General features: G+C 33.7%; 1 protein-coding gene across 4 annotated transcripts in view; it reads right to left on the bottom strand.

Annotated features, from left to right (window-relative positions):
- Ehbp1 (Eps15 homology domain containing protein-binding protein 1) overlaps positions 1 to 23013 on the bottom strand; it is a 462410-nt gene that overhangs the window by 310963 nt on the left and 128434 nt on the right. For all 4 annotated transcript variants that reach the window (XM_090398822.1, XM_090398820.1, XM_090398821.1 and 1 more), the window contains exon 10: positions 14850 to 15920. In XM_090398822.1, the coding sequence (XP_090254948.1) occupies positions 14850 to 15920 (1071 nt within the window). The remainder of the gene's footprint in view (positions 1 to 14849; positions 15921 to 23013) is intronic.

Here is a 23013-nt window from a genome sequence, read left to right on the forward strand (position 1 = left end):
TTAATCACATTAATATAATAAACAGATATGATAGTAACAAATCAAGTCAGACCAACAGCAGCAAATCAGATTCTTAGTATGTACTCTACTTGACTATGGCTTTATTAAACAGAAATTGTTTGCAAGCAATAGTATCTGTTTAAATACTGGTAAATTCACAAAGCCAAATTAGGACTTTTTTTTTTTTTTAAGAACTGAAAATGGAACCAAAAGAAATTTACAGTAATTAACCAGATCAAGGTGAAGGGTATTTCCATGTAATAACAGGAGAGGCACGCACTTGCTTTGAAGGAAGCACGATGAAGTATCCTTTCAATGTTATTGCATACCTAATATAGTAATGCACAAAGCTTCTTTAAGCTTTGTGCATTAAGACAATGGAGTTTAAGTTTTTAACTGAAGAAATTAAGTTACATATTGTGAGGTTTTCTGTGCCAACTGCTTAAGGCTCTTGATTCTTGATAATGAATTGCATAATGATAATTATGTCGTTAAAAGACAGTGAATATGGAAAAGGAAAAAGATGATGGTGTAGGTTATTAACAGAGAAGATGTAGACTTAAGATCAATGATATTTAAATACATATTCTGGGGAGAGGTTTCAGAAAGTGTAGTGCATAATATGCATGGAATCCATAGAGTAAAAGCATGTTACCATTGTGGGAGAAAGTAATATGTGTTATAATTGGAAAAATGTGAGTTGGTATCATTGGTGTCACGTGCCCATTTCGGTTGGGTGTGCTGTCGAGTGGGTTATATAACCCACGCTACAAATTTCACGTTAATTTGCCCGTATGCATGAGCATCAGCATTAAATTTTTGGGGGGAGGGGGGGGGAAAGCTTGGAGACAAATAATTACATCAATAAATTTTAATAATTATTGATGTAATTAAATAATTACATCAATAAACATCTTTTAGCATTTTTGATGTAATTATTTGTCGATGTAAACTATAAATACAATATTTTCATTTTACATTGATTTTAATGATCTTTAATTCTTGGGAAAAAAGTGTTCAGAATTAATAGTTTTTAGCACAATTTCATATATAAAAAATTGACTGGCATATTTTATTAAAAATCAACTGATTAATTAAAATCCTAAATCAAATTATTTCAGTTTAAAAGCAAAAAAGTCAAAACTAACAAGTAAAATAATATTATTAAATTACATACTTACCTTTCAAAAATGCATTTTTCTGTTTAAATTTGTTTCACTATAAATTTACACTTCACTCAGTGACTCACTAGACACAGAGGGATAATGAACACTGGTTGCTGTTCACAACAGTAATGAACATTTTTTTCACAAATCAGAAAAAGATGAACCAAAAACAGGAACATGTGCTTTATTGCTGCAATAAAACACGTGTTCTATGGCTATCCCGTCGTGGGCCAAAACATAATAAAATTTACAGAAAAAGCGTCCCATGGTCGAGGGTGTAAATTTACATATCTCAATCACTTTTACAATTTGTGGAATTTTTTACTCGATCCAGGGGGAGGTCCCAGTTCCTCCCCCTCTTCAGATGCACATGACTGTGCGATTGTAATTTTATTAATGCATGAAAGTTTTGAGGGTGCAAAGTGCATCAGTGCTCATCTTAATTGGTCCAATGCAATTAATTGCATGATGACTTTCAATACTTCTGCATTGGGGGAACAATTGGTTTGTTTTAGGATTTATTAGAAAACAACAATGAAGGAGAATGCTATATTTGGTTGGTATATTTGAAATACTCAAAGATGAAAATATGTCAACCATCATTTATAAGACATGTGAGAATAGGAAATGAAAGGAAAGAATAAGTGTGAGTAAAAAACTTTCATTAATGATAAACGAATTATTAATAATTAACATTTGTGATATGCGTGTCCTATAAGTTGCTGGGTAGAGCGAATGGCACGAGCCTAAAAAGTCTAGACATGAATATGTGAATTTATGATGGCATAATTAAAAAAAAAACTTACGAGGAGACAGAGGATGGCAGGAATAAATATCGTTTGATGGAGCAGCCACTCATTTGTAAAATTTGTTGCCCATGTTATGTATTTGTGGATACCTGTTGGATTTCTGACAAGGACATGGACTGGTTATTATTAACACCATGTTCAAACATAAAAATGTGCACAAATTCATATGGAGAGAAGAACAAGGAATAAGAAAAGTCTCATTGACTATGTTATTGTTGATAGTGATGTTTCCTCCCTGGTGCAGGACACCAGAGTGTACAGAGGATTTGAAATTGGAAGTGATCACTATTTAGTCTTGAGCAGGATACTTTTCATATTGAAAAGAATGACATGTAAGAAAGTTTTAAAGTGAATAAAAGTTGAGCATCTCTCAGATGTGAACTGTAGCCTAAAATACACAAAGATTATTGAAGAAAAAATGAAAGAGTTTGAGAACAGGAATCAAACCTTGGAGATTCAGTGGCAAGCCTCGAAGAAAACCCTGATTGATTCAGCCACAGAGGCATGTGGTGAGGTAGTCTGCAAGTATAGAAAAATCAGAATTCCATGGTGGACAGAGGAAGTTAAAGAAGAAAGCAAATCAAAAGTTCCTGGCAAATAAGTCAGCTTGTGCTCTTAGAGAATACAGAGACAAATGCAAGAAAGCTAGACACTGTGTAAAACTAGCTAAACAAAAGTCAGGGGAGGACTTTGGCAAGAACATAGAAAATAAATATCAAGAAGGTGGTAAGATATTCTGGAGGTTGTTGAAGAAGCTTAGAAATGGAGGAAAGAGTGCGGTAAAAGGAGTTAGAGATGACAAAGGGGACATGAAAACGAGAGAAAAAGATATCCTTGAAGTATGGAGTAATTACTTTGAAAAAATGCTAAATGAAACAAGCAGTGATAGCACAGTGGTAAAAAACAGTCAACAGACATACAGTCAGGAATACATATCCATACTTGAAGTAGAAAAAGCCATCAAAGGCTTGAAATGTGGAAAGGCAGCAGGAGTAGATGATATTCGACCAGAAATGCTGAAGTATGGTGGTATAAAAGTCTTACAGTGGCTGCACTGCATAGTTCAGAAAGCCTGGACAGAGGGAGACGAATCCCCGATGATTGGGGTAGAGCTCTAATAGTACCCATATATGAAAAGGGAAATAAAACTGAACGTGAGAATTACAGAGGTATTTCCTTACTGAGTGTTCCTGGCAAGATCTATGCAAGTATACTTGAGAAATGGTTGAAAAGAATTGTGGAAGAAAAGCTTGGTGAAGAACAAGCTGGATTCAGGCCAAATAGAGGCTGTCAGGATCAGATCTTCACTTTACGACAAATAGTTGAGAAAGCATGGGAATATAACAAAGATCTGAATTTAAGTTTTGTCGATCTGGAAAAGGCATATGACAAGGTGCCAAGGCTATTCAATACGCTACAGTTATATGGTGTCAATTGGGCATTATATCAAGCAATACTTAGTCTTTATTTGAGTTGTAAGTCAGCAGTTAGAATTGAAGGAAGTACAGGAAGATGGTTAATGTTAAATCTGGTGTGAGACAAGGATGTACATTATCCCCTCTGTTATTCATTATCTATATGGATCACATTATGAAGGAAAGTGATATTATACATGATATCAGAATTGGAGATGTTAATGTCAGCTCTTTGCTTTATGCAGACAATGTTACTTTTCTAAATAAATCTGCTACAAGTTTGCAAGATTCCCTGACTAAATTGAATAACTGTTATAATAGATATCGTCAGCATTAAAAAGACATAGACGATGAAAATAGGTAGAATTGTTGAAAATGTCAACTGTGTTGTGAGCGGGAAACCGGTGGAACAAATAAAACATTTCAGCTACTTAGGCATGATTTTTAGTGAAGATGGTAAATTAAATATGGAAATAGACAACAGAATCAACAAAGCTGGTATGGTAGGAAGTCAATTGAATAAATTCATATGGAATAAGAGAGAAATTAGTCGGAACACTAAATTAGCTGTATACAAGACAGTGTTCAAACCAGTTTTAACTTTTGGATCTGAGAGATGGGTCAGAAGTAAAACACTTGACAAAAGACTAGAGACTGCAGATATGAGAGTCCTGAGAAAGATTAGAGGCTTGAACAGATGGCATCAATGGCAACATCATATTAAAAATGAGGATATTAGGAAAGAACTTGAGATTGTCGGCATCCAGGAATGTGTTAGCAGAGCTAATCTCAGGTTTTTTTTTGTAATAGATTTCACGGTTTGATATGAACATAGATGGGTAAGAAAATAACTATTTATTAACTTAAAAGCTAATATTTCGCTGGTATTATATCCAGCATCTTCAGAGCACACAACACAAAGTTTGTTACAAATGCACAACAACCACAATCCGGTGTAACCACAGTAACCGTGAAATCTATTACAATAATGTCTGACAAACACATAAGCCTATCCACGCGTATAATCTCAGGTGGTATCGTCACTTAAACAGAATGGGCGAGGAAAGATTAGCAAAACAAGTGTTCTCTGTCAGGTTGGCAGGAAAACAATCCAGAGGAAGACCAAGATATAGGTGGATTGATACGGTACAAAGTGCCTTAGACGATAGAAATATAAGATCTGATAATGTTGGATTCTTGACAAGTAACATACTTCTTACTTGTCAGGAAGTTAGTAATGATGTAGTACTTTCTTAATGTTGTAGTAGTAATGTTAGTAATGATGTAGTAAATTTTTCATGTAGTACTATCATATCCTGTACACCCTTTGAGGGTACATGTCAGGAATTTGATGATGATGTTATGTATTTCTCTGGTTTGTGTATATTTTCCTCCATTTTACAAGAATTTTCTTTTGTTTACTGAGACTCAGCGTACATAACATTCAATCATTATCGAAATTATCCATACTTTCGGGAATGCTACATTCATTAGTTTTTTTTTTTTTTTTTTTTTTTTTTAACTATCAGTGATTTGTCTGTCTTATTAATCTCACATATGCTGGTATTTTTTTGTAGATCAACAACGTCTTATAATACACAAAATATTCATTTTTATTCAAGAATAGATATTTTTTACTCTGTTGTTTCCGATGAAATGAATAAAAACGTCTCTATACCGTTAAAAAACTTTGCAACCTCAATAGATGCTATACTGCATAGCAAGAGAAAGATTTAGGTTTTTTCCTCCTAACATCCACTTTCATATTTTCAGTTCCAGAAAACGTGTAACAGCTATTTGTAATATAGCCATCGGATACAGAAAGAGCTCAATTCATGACAAGTGGCAACATTCAATTGGATTTTTTGACACAATAACCAATCACAGCCACTAGGTGAGCTCTCAATGTGATCTCACCCAGCCTTGTCTTCTCAGCGGTTTAAAAATACTAGAATGCTAAGAATTTGACCCACTGCACCCTCTTTGCATCTTCTCAAAGAGCGCAAAGGTGTATGCATTTGGAAAGCACACCCAGACTCTTAATACGAATGTGAAGCAATGTTTATGTGTCGAAAAGTGCTCTCTTCATAAAGCACTAATGCTTCATTATCTTCGTGAAGAGGGCAATGAAGCATTAGTATATTGTGTCAATTTTAGGAATCGTGCAAAGTCTGCAAACAATTAGGAGAGTCTTTAACAGGAATAAATGCAAAAATATAATATCGGTGATACTGATATTTCGTGGATGAGCACCGCTTGCCTAGCACACCCGGAAAATTCATCCCTGGTATGCTATTAAAAATAAGAAATGGAAGACATTAAATAACTTGATTTTTAACAGTTTATCTCCTCTATGCAAGATAGTACTTAACCTCTTCTTTCTTATATAGAGAAACCTGTGGAGTATTCATAACTATAAATTCACACATATGCCACAGTAATTAACATTTTAATAATATGTAAATATTTTGTCTTAAGTAACATAAGACCATCAGTGCAGTTATAAATAAACAACAATAGGAATTACATTACAAAAAACACATTAGGTGCACATGCTTACATTGTGTTTAAGGACTAAAGATTATTGGGCTGTAATTAAATTAAATAAAAACTGATAAATTTATTGTATATAGTGGAGGATAATTTCCCAAACTTTTGGGATAGTAAGAGAGTCATTACAGTTAAGATTGGGTCTGTGCCGTAAGGCTTCAGCACTTTCTTTATATAAACACTCATGTTTATATATGGATTGAGAACATGGCTACGATATGTTGATGATGTCTTTGCAGTCCGGAGTCACACGGAACAAGAATTTTACTCATTTCTAAATAATATCAGCAACCTACATCCTCGCATCAAATTCACTCTAGAAAAGGAATCATCACAAGATATTTCCTTCCTCGATGTATACATCCAATGTAATCAAGATGGTTCCATTTCCATTTCGGTCTATTGATGGTCTGATGAAACCATCTTCATTGCGTTGGATGTGTACATCATCCAAGGTATTTCCTTCCTCGATGTACACATCCAATGTAATCAAGATGGTTCCATTTTTTCCACTTTGGTCTATTGAAAACCAACTTTTTCAGGTCATTATATCCACAATACATCGACTCACCGTCCATCTCAAAAATACAACATCATAAACTCTTTGATATCCAGAGCACACAAATTTTGTTCTCTGAAGAATCTTTAAAGCAAGAATTGGAAATTATTAAAGACACAGCCTCACTAAATGGATTTAATCCAATAACAACTCAAAAAATTATTAGCCACCTTCCAAAATATCAACCTAGACAAGAGGAAGCCCACAGGACTCCTATACCATATATCCAAGGCATCTCTGAACATTTATCAAAAAAATTTGAAGAAATACAAACTTGATGTTACCTATAAACCAAATTCACAATTTGTTACCTTCTCCAAACGACAAACTCTTACCACTGATGCTACCTGGCATATACAAAGTCTTACTTTTCTTACTATGGACAAACAGGAAGATTTGTAAATAAATGCATCTCTGAACATCAAGACCACACCCGTCTTATCAAAACTCACAAATCCAGTCTCACACAACATGGAGTTGAAAATGCCAACCACAGGATCAATGGCAACACACCAAGCTACTACATTGATCCATATATAAACATGAGCATTTGTATAAAGAAAGTGCTGAAGCCTTATAGCACACACCCAATCTCAACTGTAACGACTGTCTCACTATCCCAAAAGTTTGGAAAATTGTTATCCTCAACTGTATAAAATAAATTTATCAGTTATAATTTAATTTAATTACAGCCCAATAGTATTTAGTCCTTAAACACACTGTTGTATACATAGAGGGATTCCAATGTAAGCATGTGCACCTAATGTGTTTTTTGGAATGTAATTCCTATTGTTGTTTATTTATAACTGTACTGATGGTCTTATGATACTTAAGATGAAATATTTACAAATTATTAAAATATTAATTACTGTGGCATATGTGTAAATTTATAGTTAACCTCTTCTAATTTGTTATTTTACACACACACACACACACACACACACACACACACACACACACACACACACACACACACACACACACACACACACACACCTCGACTTAAGGCAGGGTTCCGTTCCATCCGGTAGGACGTAAGTCGATACATTAAATCAACAGAGTTATAGAGTTTAAGGACTTAACTGCAATAAGTATACTGTCATTTTAATTTTTAAACCTTATAAAACTGTACTGCCACTATAAAACAGGAGAATGATCACCCAAATCTAAATCTTCCTCCACATCTTAATTACCTTCCCTATGTGGAGCACTGGGCTGCAGCTCTTTTGTTGTAAGTTTTGTTTTTTGATAAAAATCAAAAAACTTACAAAAGGCCTGTAAAAAAAGTTCTCTGTAGATAATAAGCCGTTGGAAGTTTTTCCACTTGGTTATACTATACATTAAAGATACCAAGAAATTATGTACTTGATTTAATCCTTTACCCAAGTGTAAGCAACCAAAGTTTGTGCCTGAACTATTTTCAGGAATGGGTCAACTCGTATAAAGAAGCTGATGACTTCGCATTATGGGAAGGGTCGCTGCACAGACCGGTTTCGACCTTTACTGAGGTCTCATCAGTGGGAGCAAGACCCAGAGGTAATACTAAAGTTGAAGTAATGCAGAAGCCATATTTTCATAGACGAGAAGCCAAAAGGTGTCGCACCTTATTATTAAATTATTCTGGATTAGAGAAAGTTCTTGGAAGTTTTTCCACTTGGTTATGCTATAAATTAAAGATACCAATACCAAGAAAGGAGATATGTTTTGCATTATGGGATACCATGGCAAGTGATGCAAAGTCATCAGTTTCTTTATACGAGTTGCTCTTGTCCTGAAAATAGTTCAGGTGCAAACTTGTTTGCTTACACTTGGATAAAGGATTAAACCAAGTATATAATTTCTTGGTATCTTTAATTTGTAGATAATAAGCCTTAAACACTGAAAGAACCCCCTGATCCATCGGCTGGATCAATGAAGTAGTGTTTGGAGGGAGAAAAACATGACCACGATCTTGGAGGTGAAGATCACCGATGTAAGGTGGATGACCTGGAGCATTATCTAGAATTAATAAAATTTTAAATTCTACATTTTCTTTCACACAATAGCTTTTCATTTCACTCACATAACAGTTGATTAAGGCATCCTCAAACAATTTTTGAGTCATCCACGACTTCTCATTTCTCCAATAATAAACTGGAAGAGTATGCTTCATAATGTTTTTGAAGGCTCGTGGATTTTCACTGTGACATATCACAAATGGTTTCATATTATATCCAGCTGCATTACCCCCTAACAGAATCGTAATATGGTCTTTAAGAGCTTTGAAACCAGGCATAGATTTTAGCTTTTGGTAGATGAATGTCCGCTCGGACGTTTTTTCCCTAAAACAAGGTAGTCTCATCCACAATAAATATCTGCTGTGGCAAATAATTTTCCTCCCTAATAATTTTATCTAATTTTCCCACAAACTCCTTGGCAGCCTTTTCATCGGCACTTGCAGATTCACCATACATTTTCACGTTATGCAGCGGAAAACTCTGCTTGAATCTCATGAACCAACCGGAAGCAGCACTGAATTCGTAGTTATAATTGGGCCCTTGCTTTCTCCTTCAACATGTTGAGGAGACTTAGTGGCTTAGCGGTTATGGTCACAGTGCTAAGGGATATGCGCTTTTGGTTCAGGTCCTCTATTCATGATGCAAATAGCTTTTCCATATCACTGATAGGACCTTGTCGTTGCTTCATCACTATCGTTGATTTAATAAAAGCAGATCCTTTCACAGCCCCTACAATTTTATCCCCTATTTTTCAAAATGGCTGTCACTTTACTAAAATAAACTTTTTAAGTTTTGCATTACAGAAGAGTAGCTTTTTTTCAATCAGTTACTTCATTTATTAACAGAATTAAATTGATGTACCATTAGAATCTGATTATTTTTGTCTTTAATGCTAGTTTTTGTTTCTTGTGGGAAAATTCACTAATCCGAACTTTTTGCTAATCTGAACAAGCATGGTTTTTATTAGTTTGGATAAGCAAGATACCACTGTATAGTTGAAAATATTATTTATTCCCTTATGGGATCATGGACGTATCTTCGAATGGACGTAAGTCGAGGGATGACTATATATATAATTAGAAACCTGTTGACCATTTTGTTGTGATAGTAATGCTAGCTATTCTAGCTTTACTTATAATCCTGTTATTTATATATTATCAGGTTCAGTTTCTGTACTGAAGATGACTTTAACACTAAAAGGTTAAACAATTAATAACACTAAAAGCAAAGCGTTATTAACCGTTTTCACATGAAAGCTATTACCTAGGAGAATAAAACAAAATATACTAAATTTATTACTGGAGTATATGCATGACAGTAATCTGAAGCAATATATATGTGCACTTATTAGAAAGAACAAGATCACAGATTTCATAGCAATGTGAGGAAGGAGTGACAGACCACCTCGAGCCCATATGATTCAGACCATTTGACTTTGGATGGATATTAAGACATTAGGAGAAGTGAATATTAGAAAGCATCAAGGGAGAAAATTCAATGCAACTAAATCTGAACGTATGATAAGACAGTTAAAAATAATTAACTGTGAAACAGTATTAAATAAAAGGGATACCAGTACAGAATTGGTTATACTAAAGGACATTTTTTTACAAATTTATTCAAGAATTTCATAATCTGAAGTTTATGAAATTCTTGAATAACTGGATTAATAATCAAATTCTCAAAGAAATAAGCAAATGAAACAAGCATATCTAACAAATCAACTATTAAGTATGAAATATAAGACAAGCATTAAGCACAATTTGAATTCCAAGCATTAAGCACAATCTGGATCAACCAGAAGAATTTTTATAAATATGATAAGTGGAATAATAAGGATAAATGCAAATGAATTAAGCATAATCAGATCTCTCAAGAATAATTCTGAACAATCCAGCTACAATGATGGAATTTAAATCTTTATTGTGAGAGTATATGTGAATACTGGTCAGAGAGAGAGATGAGAAATAAAGTTTGAGAACAGTCAGATTTACATAGGGAAAGAAATACAGAAGTTCAAGCTGCATTCAAGTTCTTGATATATTATATCAAGAAATTGATTTGGTAACTGGTAAGGAAGAGACAAGGATGATATATCTTCTTCATTGGTAAGCAGATGTAGAGTTAATCAATCCTCTTGTTTTCACTGAAATCACTCAGACGTATCTTTACATTGAATTTTCACCTAAAGGTGAATTAACCGCAGTCCCATATGGAAGTGAAAGGGTTTATGTTTCTGGAAACTTGGAATTTTTTTTTAATCCCAGAAAACAAGTTAGAGAGTACATGCAATTTACAGACAAAATTACATTACAACCAATAACAATTTACTGGTTTAATAAGATGGTGTTGTACCTGCCCAAATGGGACTCATGGCCATTTAACACCCATATGCTAAATTAATAACTGGAAATTTGCCAGAGTTATTCCAGTGTTCCTCTGATCAGGGGTCATGGCCAGTTAATGCAGCTGGCATGTCACTCCTCTGGTGCATCCTCTAAGGGCAAGTATTTATGCCTGGAGATGTGTGTGTGTGTTTATGAAGTCAGTTTGCCTGTTTTGAGGTACAAAAAGCCCATTATTATTTTAATGACTAATATAGCCTACTTTCGTTAGGGAGTGCCCCCCCCTTTTTTTTTTCTACAGTGTCATTGGTTCTTTACTCTAATCTTAGGACATTACTAAAGCATTATAAAACTAATATATGAAGAATAACATAGGAGGAAATTTGGACACACCTTTTCGACATTGTGTCGCCTTCGGAACAATGTCGAAACGGCTCACACACTTTTATTTTTACTTTTACTGACTTTTACCCATCAATCCCTCGTCTTCCCCAAAAAATAATTTCTATCTTCAATCCTTCTCTCATATCCCCCTCCCAAACACTCTGTACCCACCCTTAAAAATAATAATATTATTATACATATAAAAAAACCCGGGTTTTTTTCAAGTAATTCCCCCAACTTTTCCAAAATCCCCTTCCTTTTAACAGCAGATGAATGTGTATCACCGGGAATAAGGAGACAGAAAACAACATCCAAAAAAGGTATGTCTGAATTTCCTCATTTATCATTCTTCATATATTAGTTTTATAACACTTCAGTAATGACCTAAGGTTCGAATAAAGAGCTAATGACATTGTAAAAAAAAGGCACTCCTAAATAAAAGTAGGCTATATTAGCTATTAAAATAATAGCTCATTTTAGAGAAGTAACATGTGAATTTTCCCAGAAATAATACCTAGCAAAAAGCCCATATTTGTGGGAAAAAAAACCAGGCACAATGAACTCATCATTTGATTAAAAAGCCCCGATTAAGGCTCCTCACATCATAGACAAGATTCAAACCTGGTCTTTCCTAACAAAGGGCTTGTCAATACCAACTGAATGGAGGCTCTTTTACAGATGTAGTAATGAAAACATTAATTATATATTGTATCTCAAATTACTACTTAATTTTTCTCATCCTCTTTCACATTCTAGTGTATACAAAGTTCCCTGTGAAACTTAGCCTACTTTATCCAGTCTTATAGATTTGTCAATATCTGGTTTGAAGAACAAGAATTACATTTGTGATACCCTGTATCACAAGTCAGGCCTGCAGGCCATGTTATAAATACCCTTTCACACAGGAATTGAAGACTTATGTGCAGCACATTGAATCAACATCAGCTATAAAGCACTTCATTAACTTCAATAAATATGGCTGATTTGATCTAGGAGAAAGAAAGTCATTCTAAAACTACATTTAGCTTGAATTCTCTGAATTAACTTTTTTTTTTCTGGACCATAAATGAAATATCCTGAAGAGACATTTATTTCTGTCAAATTACAATTAAATTCTTTCTCAATAACAATCTAATTAAGGGCTGTGGTCTTAACCTGCAGTTGTAGTCTATGATGTGAAGATGCTGGTTTGAAATTAGCCAACTATTAGTAACTTGAAGAATTATTTCTTTTTGTTTTTCTGGTGTTATTTATACTGTAAACCACTATTATAAATTATATGTAACACACTATTCTTGCTAATAATACAATATATAAGAATGATTAATATACATAATTAGCATGCTTTGAATATACTGGTACTGTTATTGCTAATAATAATCAACTATAAAATTGCTGTAAAACTGAATAACAGTTCATAGTGAATTAGCATTTAACTACATGATTAAGTATATTAGCATTAAACATGTGGTTAAAAATGTTATGGTTATTATTTACTATAATTAATTATTTTTAATGAGAAATTAATATAAAATAAAAAGTGACTAGTTAAAGATGCTTATTATGCATCAGTTACAGTTAAACAAGCACTGCTTTTAGTGTTGTAAATTATTATTTATTATTGATTACTTAGAATTACATGAATACTGTTATGAGATTAGATTAACAAGAGTAAATACGAGGCTAATCTTCTTGAATGGCAGGCAGTCTCAAGTAGAGTGATGTGGGCAAATATGAGAATTGGGCTTATTTGTGCCTATGGTCCCACAGAAGGTTCTACTAAGGTAGAAGTGGAGGAATTTTTTGAGGTTTTAGAGAAAGCAACTGACACAATGAAAAAGGAAAAGTTGGTCCTTGTTGGGGGATCTAAATAGTAGAGTAGGAAATATTTGCCATTATTATTAGCAAAGCTAATAATAATAGCAAATACCTGTTGAATTTCTGCTCAGGACATGGACTGGTTATTACTAACACAATGTTCCAACATAAAAATGTGCACAAATTCACATGGAGAGAAGAGGCAAGGAATAAGAAAAGTCTCATTGACTATGTTATTGTTGATAGTGATGTTTTCCCACTGATGTAGGAAACTGGAGGGTACAGAGGATTTGAAATTGGAAGTGATCACCATTTAGTCTTGACCAGGATAAAATTGAATTTCATATTGAGAAGAATAACATGCAGGAAGGTTTTAAAGAGAATAAAAAGTTGAGCAGCTCTCAGATGTGAACTGTAGACTAAAATACACAAATATTATTCAAGAAAAAATGAAAGAGTTTGAGAGCAGTTAGAGAGTTTGGAGATTCATTGGCAAGCCCTGAAGAAAACACTGATTGATTCAGCCAGAGAGGCATGTGGTGAGGTTGTGTGTATGGATAGAAAAATCAGAACTCCATGGTGGACACAGGAAGTTAAAGAGGCAGTGAAGGAAAAGAAGAAAGCATATCAAAAGTTCCTGGCAAGTAAGTCAGCTTGTGTCTTCGAGAATACAGAGACAAATGTAAGAAAGTTAGAGATGATAAAGATGACATAAAAATGGGAGAAAAAGAATATCCTTGAAGTATGGAGTAATTACTTTGAAAAACTGCTAAATGAAACAAGCTGTGATGACAGCATAGTGGTAAAAAAAAAAAAAAACAGTGACCAGGCATGCAGTCAGGAATACATATCCATACTTGAAGTAGAAAAAGTGATCAAAAGCCTGAAATGTGGAAAGGCAGCAGGAGTAGATGATATTTGACCAGAAATGCTGAAGTATGGTGGTATAAAAGTCATACAGTGGCTGCACTGCATAGTTCAGAATGCCTGGACAGAGGGACGAATTCCCGATGATTGGAGTAGAGCTCTGATAGTACCCATATATAAAAAGGGAAATAAAACTGAATGTGAGAATCACAGAGGCATTTCATTACTGAGTGAAAATTATTTTGACATGAATCTCATCCACAAAAGGTTGTTAACCTGTAATACATTTTGTACAATGGATTTCTGGCTAATATAATTGCTCACTATAACAAACATTACTAGAAAAAATCATTCACTATAGCAAAGTGCCTAAAAGTCCTATCCAAAGTCTCACAGGTTAAAAGAAACTTTACTATTGCAAACTATCCACTATAACAAACTATTCTTGCAGAGCCTACAAGTTTGTTATAGTGCAAGTTGTCTGTAATGCAGAAACTCTGCTCTACAAAGCAAACATCTTATGGGAGTTTTCCAAGCCACTTCAGGCCTCCAATGCCAAGGTGGGATTTGAATTAGCAATCTGTTGGTAAGAAAGCAGAGTCATAATCCACTCAGCAATTATACTCTATATATACTATACAGAGCAAAGTGGTTGTGTATTGCTATGCATCTCTCTCTCTCAATAAGGGGAACTGAATCAATTCAGGAGAAAGTAACAGGAAATGGATAATTTGCAGAGTTAATGCTATTGCCATTGTAGATGAATTTATGTATCTTAATGACAACCTGAACAGCATCAACAATGAGAACAACAACAAACGTGAAGGCTGCAGGAGTTGGCAGATTTAATTACCTGCCAACACAAATAGGAGTCTGCAGGCTAATTAACACACTTGAGAAACATCTACCTACTGCGTTATAATAGCTAAATTAATTTACCTTACGGTCTGTGATAGTTCCCAAGTGGCCATTTGGCATAGAATTTGTCCGGTTTAATCTTGTTGGTGACAAATCTAACAGTCCTGGCACTTCATGGGATATATTATCTCTAGTACAAGATGTGGACAATCTATCTATAACGGGATTAGATATATAAGTTATATTTGTGATCGTATTACTTTTATCCTCAAAGATATCATCACTGCATGATAAAAATTTTGATTTAGGATTTCTTTTCACAGGTTCTCTTGAAGGAGAAAGATGAGAAAATGCCAATGACACAGATCCTCCTTCTGCAGGTGACTGAATCAACCTTTCTTTATGAGAAGAAAGAGAACTCTCCAAAAGTCCACTTTGTGCTGCAAGTTCTTCCTCCTCTTCTCCATCTGAGTCAAATGGATTCATAAGCTGTCTCCTTGTCATCAGTTTAGGTCTTTCTTGACTTGGTGAGATCCTGGAATCTGAATGTAACTTGCAAGTTGTTTGACTTTTGGTTTGATTTAAGTTTTGATTTTCCTTGTGAGAAAATTTTTTGTGGAATTTTAACAGCTCAGTAGTTCTTAATTTAGGTAAAAATGACTTCTCATTCTTAGCCACTATATTCACTGATGGCATTGCTTGAGATTGTGTCACAGTTGACACTGAAGGAATTTCCTCAGCTTCACAAAGTGTTGAGATTTCTTGTTCTTTATTGTTGGCATCATCACTCAGATTGAAAGTAGAACTGCCTTCTAATGTACTGCAATTTTCTGAATCACAAAGAACTTCACAATGACTAGAAGAATTACTTAAATTTTCTGAAATATCAATACAATTCATTAATGATGAAGGGAAAGAATTTTTCATTTCGTTTTTAGGAGATGAGCTATTTTTGTGATTTCCTGTTATGTTGCATGCTGGATCGTGAACACCATGTCCTGTATAAATAATCTCTGGCTGTTTTCCATTCAAATGAGTCCACAGTTTAGAGAGATATGTCATGACACCAATTTTATCTGGAACAACACAGATTACCATATCAGAAGGATCAATTAACTTTGGAATGCCCATGCTTGCAGCAGCTTCAAAAGCCTAAGGAGATAAATATATAATTAATGATTTAAAAGAAAAAAGATCTCAATAAAACAAAATATCTAATTAAATTCATTCAAATATTTACTCAAAATTGAATTCATGTTTCAGTTAATGATTTTATTTATTATATTAAATTCAAGTATGTTTGACAGATGAAAGAAGAAGCAGAGGAGGGATAAAAAATATCTTAGAGAATGGTTCTAAGTAAAAAAAAATCAAAATGACCATAAGCAACTCTTCTGTAAGCTTCCATTTTTCTCTAACATGTTGGGTTCAATGGTCTGTCACAGCCAAGTAACTTGGGTTCTTAGAAAGCTTAGGTGACTAACTCACCTCTTGAAAAGTCCTTATAATTTAGGTTCCATGTCCTAAACAGGATTCCAATCTAGGCTATTCCAACCAAAGAGTATTGTCAACACTGACTGGGCTATGAAGGCTCCCAATTGTATATATATTTCAAAAAATGTACATGTTAAACAACCTCTAAAATGATAATAATAACAGTTACCTTCGATATGATTCTTTTCTGGTAGTGACAGTTTTGAAGCTGATGTTACCCTGTGGATCAAGATTTACAAGGAGATTCTCCCCCCCTCCCCCCCATTCCAACAGTAACAATTTTAAAGGATTTCTTTTCATGCTGATTTCAAAAATGTTAGGTGCACATACTGTACCTACAGAAGCTAGTGTATAGATCTAAAAAAATAAGCTAATTTACACACACTTAACAAGTGTGTGTAAATTAGCTTTTTTTTTTTTTTATTTTTTTCCCTCCAGAACTGTAAATGAAGCTCTGGAGAGTTGTGATATCGGAGTGACATTAGGAGGAAGAAAAATAATTAACTAAAATTTGCTGATAATCTTCTAGTGAAAAACATAGTATCATCAGGAAATCACCACAAAGTCAGCATATACACTTAAAATATATGGCTTTATCATAAGTACTATCAAAATAAAAAACAATGACATATCTGTATCAATAAAGAAAGAAGTGCTGTGGCAGGAACTGAAAAAAATCCTACTCAAGAGTATATCTAAAGAAGAAATTGATCATTTTTTGAATACCTAGACAATCTCTTTAATTAAGATGGAGGATCAATACAGAATACTCTAGAAATTAAAACTATTTTAGACAATAAGCTTGCAATTACAAACAGATTACATCTTACTGACACTCACTTAAAAAATGATGAAAAAAAGTTGTTAGAATTTGAAATGAGTCTATAGATCTCTGCTAAAGATCCAATATATTAATCACAAATTTTGACTGATGAAAGAACTGATTCTAACAAAGAATCAGTTCTTTCATCAGTCTAAGTGATAACATCTTAAAGATTCAAATGAAACAATTCACCAGTCTTGGTCATATCAACAGGCCTATCATATCAACAGGACTTATTCCACAAACTTGAAAAAGAGGAAGGCCTAAAACAAACTGGATAGACAATATATATAAAACATTAGACAGGTGCTTCATTTATAGAGCTGAAAGGACTGACTGAACGATTTATGCAAGGAACAGATCCTATAACGGACTAATGAAAAAAGAAGATACAATGTCTAATAAAATAGCTAATTTTCACACATTTATACTGAGCAAATTAAACTTGACTCAACTTACTTTAGTTGGAATCAGTTTGATTGCTTATACTTATTACATAATCAATACAAGTAAAAAAAAAAATAAATAAAAATAATTAAAAAAAAAAAATATATATATATATATATCCAAGCTTGATTTGCTTCCTCAGCCTTATATAAAAGGCTGGTTATATTCCACTAATTCGAGCCCTACCCAAGGGTCTATGAATTATGGAAATACATTCTAAATATGAATGATTAAAAGCAGCCTTTTGCAAAATGTTGGTTTTTAATTTATCTAACTCTAAGTGCTTCTAGATGTTTTTTCAGTATTATGGAGATGGTGCCTAAAGCACCTATTATTATGGGAACGACTTTCATTTTCTTCTGCCAAATTCATTCAACTTGCAACTCGCAATACTATGAAATTTTTTCAGTTTCTTTTTCATTAATTCAGCTATCTCCTGGTACTGATATTTTGATAAACTGAACACCCTTATTTCACTTTTTTTCAACCACCGTTAATATCAGGTGTTACATTCCAAACTTTAGTCAGTCTGGATTTTGAAATCCCAGAGTATTTTAGCTTTTTCATTCTCAATCACCTTTTGATCAACTATATGCTTTCAATAGTCTTTAGATACTTTAAACCCATGCTTTTTACATAAAAGCAGTGAATTATCTTAGCTAAATTATCATGCCTTTTACGGTACTCAATTTGTGGAAATTTGCTGACCCACTTATGTGGTCTACAGTTTCTTCCTTCTCTTTGCACAATCTGCATTTACTGCCTTCTTGAATTTTTTGCCTTCATAATGTTGGTTTTAATGGCCTGTTCTTGTGATGCAAAAATTACCGACTGTTTCTTTCTTTAGTGCTCCATTTCTCAGCCACTGCCAGGTCAAGTTGCTGTCAGCACTGTCCTCCATGCTGTGAAGGTACTTTCCATGCAATGCCTAATTTTCCATCTTTCAGTTCTCATTTTTACTTGGTTGGTCTTGTAGTCCAATTTGGTTCTCAATGGATTTAAATAAGTCCTCTTTCCTTACTTCAATTAGAAAAAATTCTGTTATTTGCTGCAGATAATCATTTAGATATTTTTTTTTTCAACAACTTACTTTATTTTAATTAATCCTCTGTCTCCTTTTTTGCATGATAGGTAGAGCCCATCAATATCACTGCGAGGATTGAGGGCATGGTGCACTGTCATTAATTTTCAAGTTTTTCGATCTAAATTCTCTAACTCTAGCTGGGTCTATTCAACAATGCCTGCTGAATATCTCAGAACAGGTAAGGTTCAGGTGTTAATTGCTTTTATGGAATTTCCAGCATCGACTTAAGGAGTATTTATAGCTGCCTTATGTATTCTGCTCTAGCTTTTTCTTTTGATCTTATCGTGCAAAATTTCTGATGCTTCTAAAATTTCCAAATATTTGTAGCTATTTTTGAATTTTATTGCTTTGATTTTTTTGCCATTGAACAGCTCAATTTCGTTCAGGTCTTCAAACTTTCCTCTTGTTATTACAGTAATTAAGCATTTGTCTAAGCCAAAATCCATTGATATATCTTGACTGAATATGTGCACAGTATTAAGCAGTGATCAGAGTTCATTCTCTAATTATGCGTACAGCCTTCCCTTGTAGCTTATTATGCAGTGATTATTTGTTATAGTGATGTTGGCTGTTGCCAACATCACTATAACAAATTAGAGAAAAGTTTCAATCAAGGCCTGTAGACACAATGCTATGCTTAAAAAAAAAAATGCAGCATAACAAATTATTCCTGCAATTCCTTTATCACGGCACTGCTGCAAGCTGTCTCCTGAATCTACCACCTTCTAGTTCCACATATATACCCCACCTTAATTGATGAACCTCCCAGATCAAGACTGCATGATCACTCTTGCCAAACGAATGTAAAGTGATTATAAACTAACTTTCCATTGCCTTTGTTCAAAGGAAGATGGGCGACGTAAGCAAGTTTTCCAGTTTTCTGACAGTGGCTGAATCCATAATAGCAATAATTTTAGTCAAGAGACATCAGGGTAGAAGTTGAGTCTTAATGATTTTCTCCATTGCTTCAAGTGAAATTGGATGGTAATTTGAAGGTAAAGTTTTGTCGCAACTCTAGGAACTGGTGGAATATGAGCTAATTTTCAGCTATAATGGAGTAAGAGAAAATATAAAACCAATGCAGAATAAGAGTTCAATATTTGAGCACAAACCTTCAGAATAATCAGAGAAATTCCTTAACAACCAGGATTCTTTTGTATTCAATTTGTACAAGATTCTTTTGATTTGATATTTCTGATATATGGCAAAAAATTAAAGGTGTGGCTATTAAATAATGAGACAAGGTGCGCTGTGAATTGTGTACTCGTAGCAGTGGGATGCGCTTGCACCGTGAACGATCTTGAAGGTTCTAGAAACAGTTGAACAGTTGAGATAAGCATTATTTGCTGTTGCTTGTAGTTAGTTTGTAGGCAGTTATAAAATAAACACATGTGAAGTTGCTTTCCCAGAATAATGTCTAATGTTAAACTCAAGAAGCATATTAATCTCAAATTCCTTGTGAAAAAGAAGATCATCCCATGTGATGATGATCTTTTGAGACATGGATTTTCCAGTACAATCCAGAAAGAAAGAGACAATCGATGCACTGGAAAACTCTGTCACCTTCAGGAAAAAGCAAGAATGAGCAAGTCAAAACTGAAGGTAATTTTTTTTTTTTTTTTGATATCAATGGTGTGTTAATGGCTGAACGGGTACCAGAGGGTCAGACAGTTAACCGACATAATTACCTTGAGGTTCTGGCCGAGCTAAGAGAACAAGTGAGGAAGAAGAAACCCGATCTGTGGAAGAACAATGCTCCAGCCCACGGTGTGCTGTCTGTAAAGCAGTATCTGGCTGATAAGAATATCCCAGTTGGACCATCCACTTTACTCGCTAGACTTAACTCCATGAGACTTTTACCTCTTTCCAAAGTTGAAATCCACATTGAAGGGCACCCATTTTCAGTCAGTGGATGAGGTAAAGGAGAAAACGGCAGCACTACTGAAGCAGATAACACCTGATGACTTGCAGCACTACTTCCAACAATGGAAAATTCGTATACAACAGTGTATAAATAGAGGAGGGGAGTATGTTGAAGGGTATAACAATTAAGTTGTACAATTGTAATAATAAACCACATTTTTGCAACAAGTCTCATTATTTAATAGCCACACTGCATATGTTATGGGCCAGTGACTAATAGGTCATTATTCATAATACCTGACCACTGTAAATAATGACTAAAATGGCCATGTAGCCTGATAAATATTGATTAATTTATTAAATTGACCAGACATTATGAATAAAGCTACATTCTCTTTGGGCAATTTGATTTGAAAATGATAACTACATTTTTTTCATTAAGAATTTGACCAGACACTATGAATAAAGCTACATTCCCTTTGGGCAATTTGATTTGAAAATGATAACTATATTTTTTTCATTAAGAATTTGATCAGATGTTATGAATAAATTGAACTGCCCAAAGGGAATGTAGCTTTCAAAAAAAACTAATCTAACCTAATCTAAATTATGATCATCTCCCTTGTAATATTTTTATATTTACGTACTTAATTCTTTTTCCATGTGGTTTCTGCTGCTATGGCCAATAGTGATATGGGTATCATGCAATATCTGAAATATTTCTTCAGTGTGAACATAATATTTAATAATTTGCCATATGCATATTACAATACCTGTATATGATGTTTATGTTATGGGTCAAGTCACTTTGGTTTTTGACTCTTTCACTTTTTCTATCATTGTCAAATACGCTAATTTTGCAAAAATTTGAATGCATGGGCAAAGTTCCCTTCACGTCTCCTGACAAAAAGAAATCCAAAGAATCTCATCCTCCCCACCAACCACTACTGCCAAAAACATATCATTATCGCTTTGCGTGACCAGATGATAGCATTATTCATATTGACACGTCAATGTGAAATTTATTACTGTTCCCGATTTTGTTTGGCATTATAAATAATGCTTGTATTAATCATTTAGTCCATAATATATATGTGCTCTGAAGTGCATATAGAAAGCTTCAGGAAGTGTGCCTTTATCTGCACTTAAACTACAGGGTGTCCACATTGGACCTTCCCAGTTTCAAAGAACAGTAAAAAATCGAAATGCAGAAATATGCAAGGTTTAGGTTCTTCAAATTTTCCCGAGACTCTACAAGTTTCATCCAGAATTCTTTCCTGCATTGCAATGTGATGGTACTGCTGGACAGGTTTGTTGTAGTTTTAAGACATGGCATCAAGGACAGAGAAAGAGCAAGTTATGTGGTGGTTGAGCAGAAACCAATCAAAGCAGTGTAGTGTAAGATCCGTCAAGTGCACAAAAAGGCAGCACCTAACCCCAAGAATATCTGTTTGTGGAAAGAAAAAAAAATCCAAATGACAGGAAGCATTTTGAAACAACATGGAGGCAGGGTCGCATTTATACTTTCGGAGGCCCAAGGCGCAACATCATTACAAGGCCCTCAAAAATAAGCATTTTTTTTAATTTATTGAAAATAAAAGTCAACATTCCATGACAACTAATTTTAATAACACAATACAACATTGGTATTAATATATTTGCATTTTAAAAAAAGTATAAAAATAAATCAGTTCACATTTAAATAAAAAAATTAATAACTAAAAGTTTTTTTTTCTGGCTTTGGTTTTAGCAAATATATCTATAATATCATCATAATTGATCGAGTCCATTACATCTGATTCAATGCATAATAACGACAGCTCACTTGTTTTGTTTTGGTGCAAGTTGCTTCTTAAATAATTTTTTATTCATTTCAAACACTGAAAATGAGCATTCAGCACTAAAAAATTAATAACTTTTAGTTATTAATTTTTTTATTTAAATGTGAACTGATTTATTTTTATACTTTTTTTAAAATGCAAATATATTAATACCAATGTTGCATTTGGAACAAGCATCGTCAAAAATATTTTTAAAATTGTTTCTACGTTCGGAAAAGTAGACCTTAACCTATTGTTTATAAATTTGTACATATTTTTAATTGAAGAATTTTCTTCCTTTATCATTATTAAAAATTGCGTAACTTCAGTAAATTTTTCTGGATCAATATCAATCTGTAAAATTTTATCAATACTAGTCTTCATCTATATCTTGCTTCAAAAAAAATGTCAACCATATCTAATATGTCGAAATAGCTTTTTGTTCTTTCATTAATTTCCAAAATTAGCTTATCGCAAATGACATTAAAAGTGTTCACAGCGAAATTTTCTTTCCCATGTAATATAATATCATTGTTAAATTGTGAAACTTCGTCACTCGTTTTTTTTTCATTTTTTAACTCTTTCCTTTTCATCTTTAAATTTTGTCTCATCTGTTAATAAATTCCCTTCTTCATTTACAGCAGCAAAACTATTTATTATATCTAAAATAAACCAACTAAAGAGTGAAACAAATTATTAGCTAAAAACAAATCC

This window comes from Typopeltis vanoorti, chromosome 10, assembly GCF_054136105.1.
Source record: "Typopeltis vanoorti isolate ZY-2024b chromosome 10, IOZ_Tvanoo_1.0, whole genome shotgun sequence".
Classification (NCBI taxonomy): Eukaryota; Metazoa; Arthropoda; class Arachnida; order Uropygi; family Thelyphonidae; genus Typopeltis; species Typopeltis vanoorti.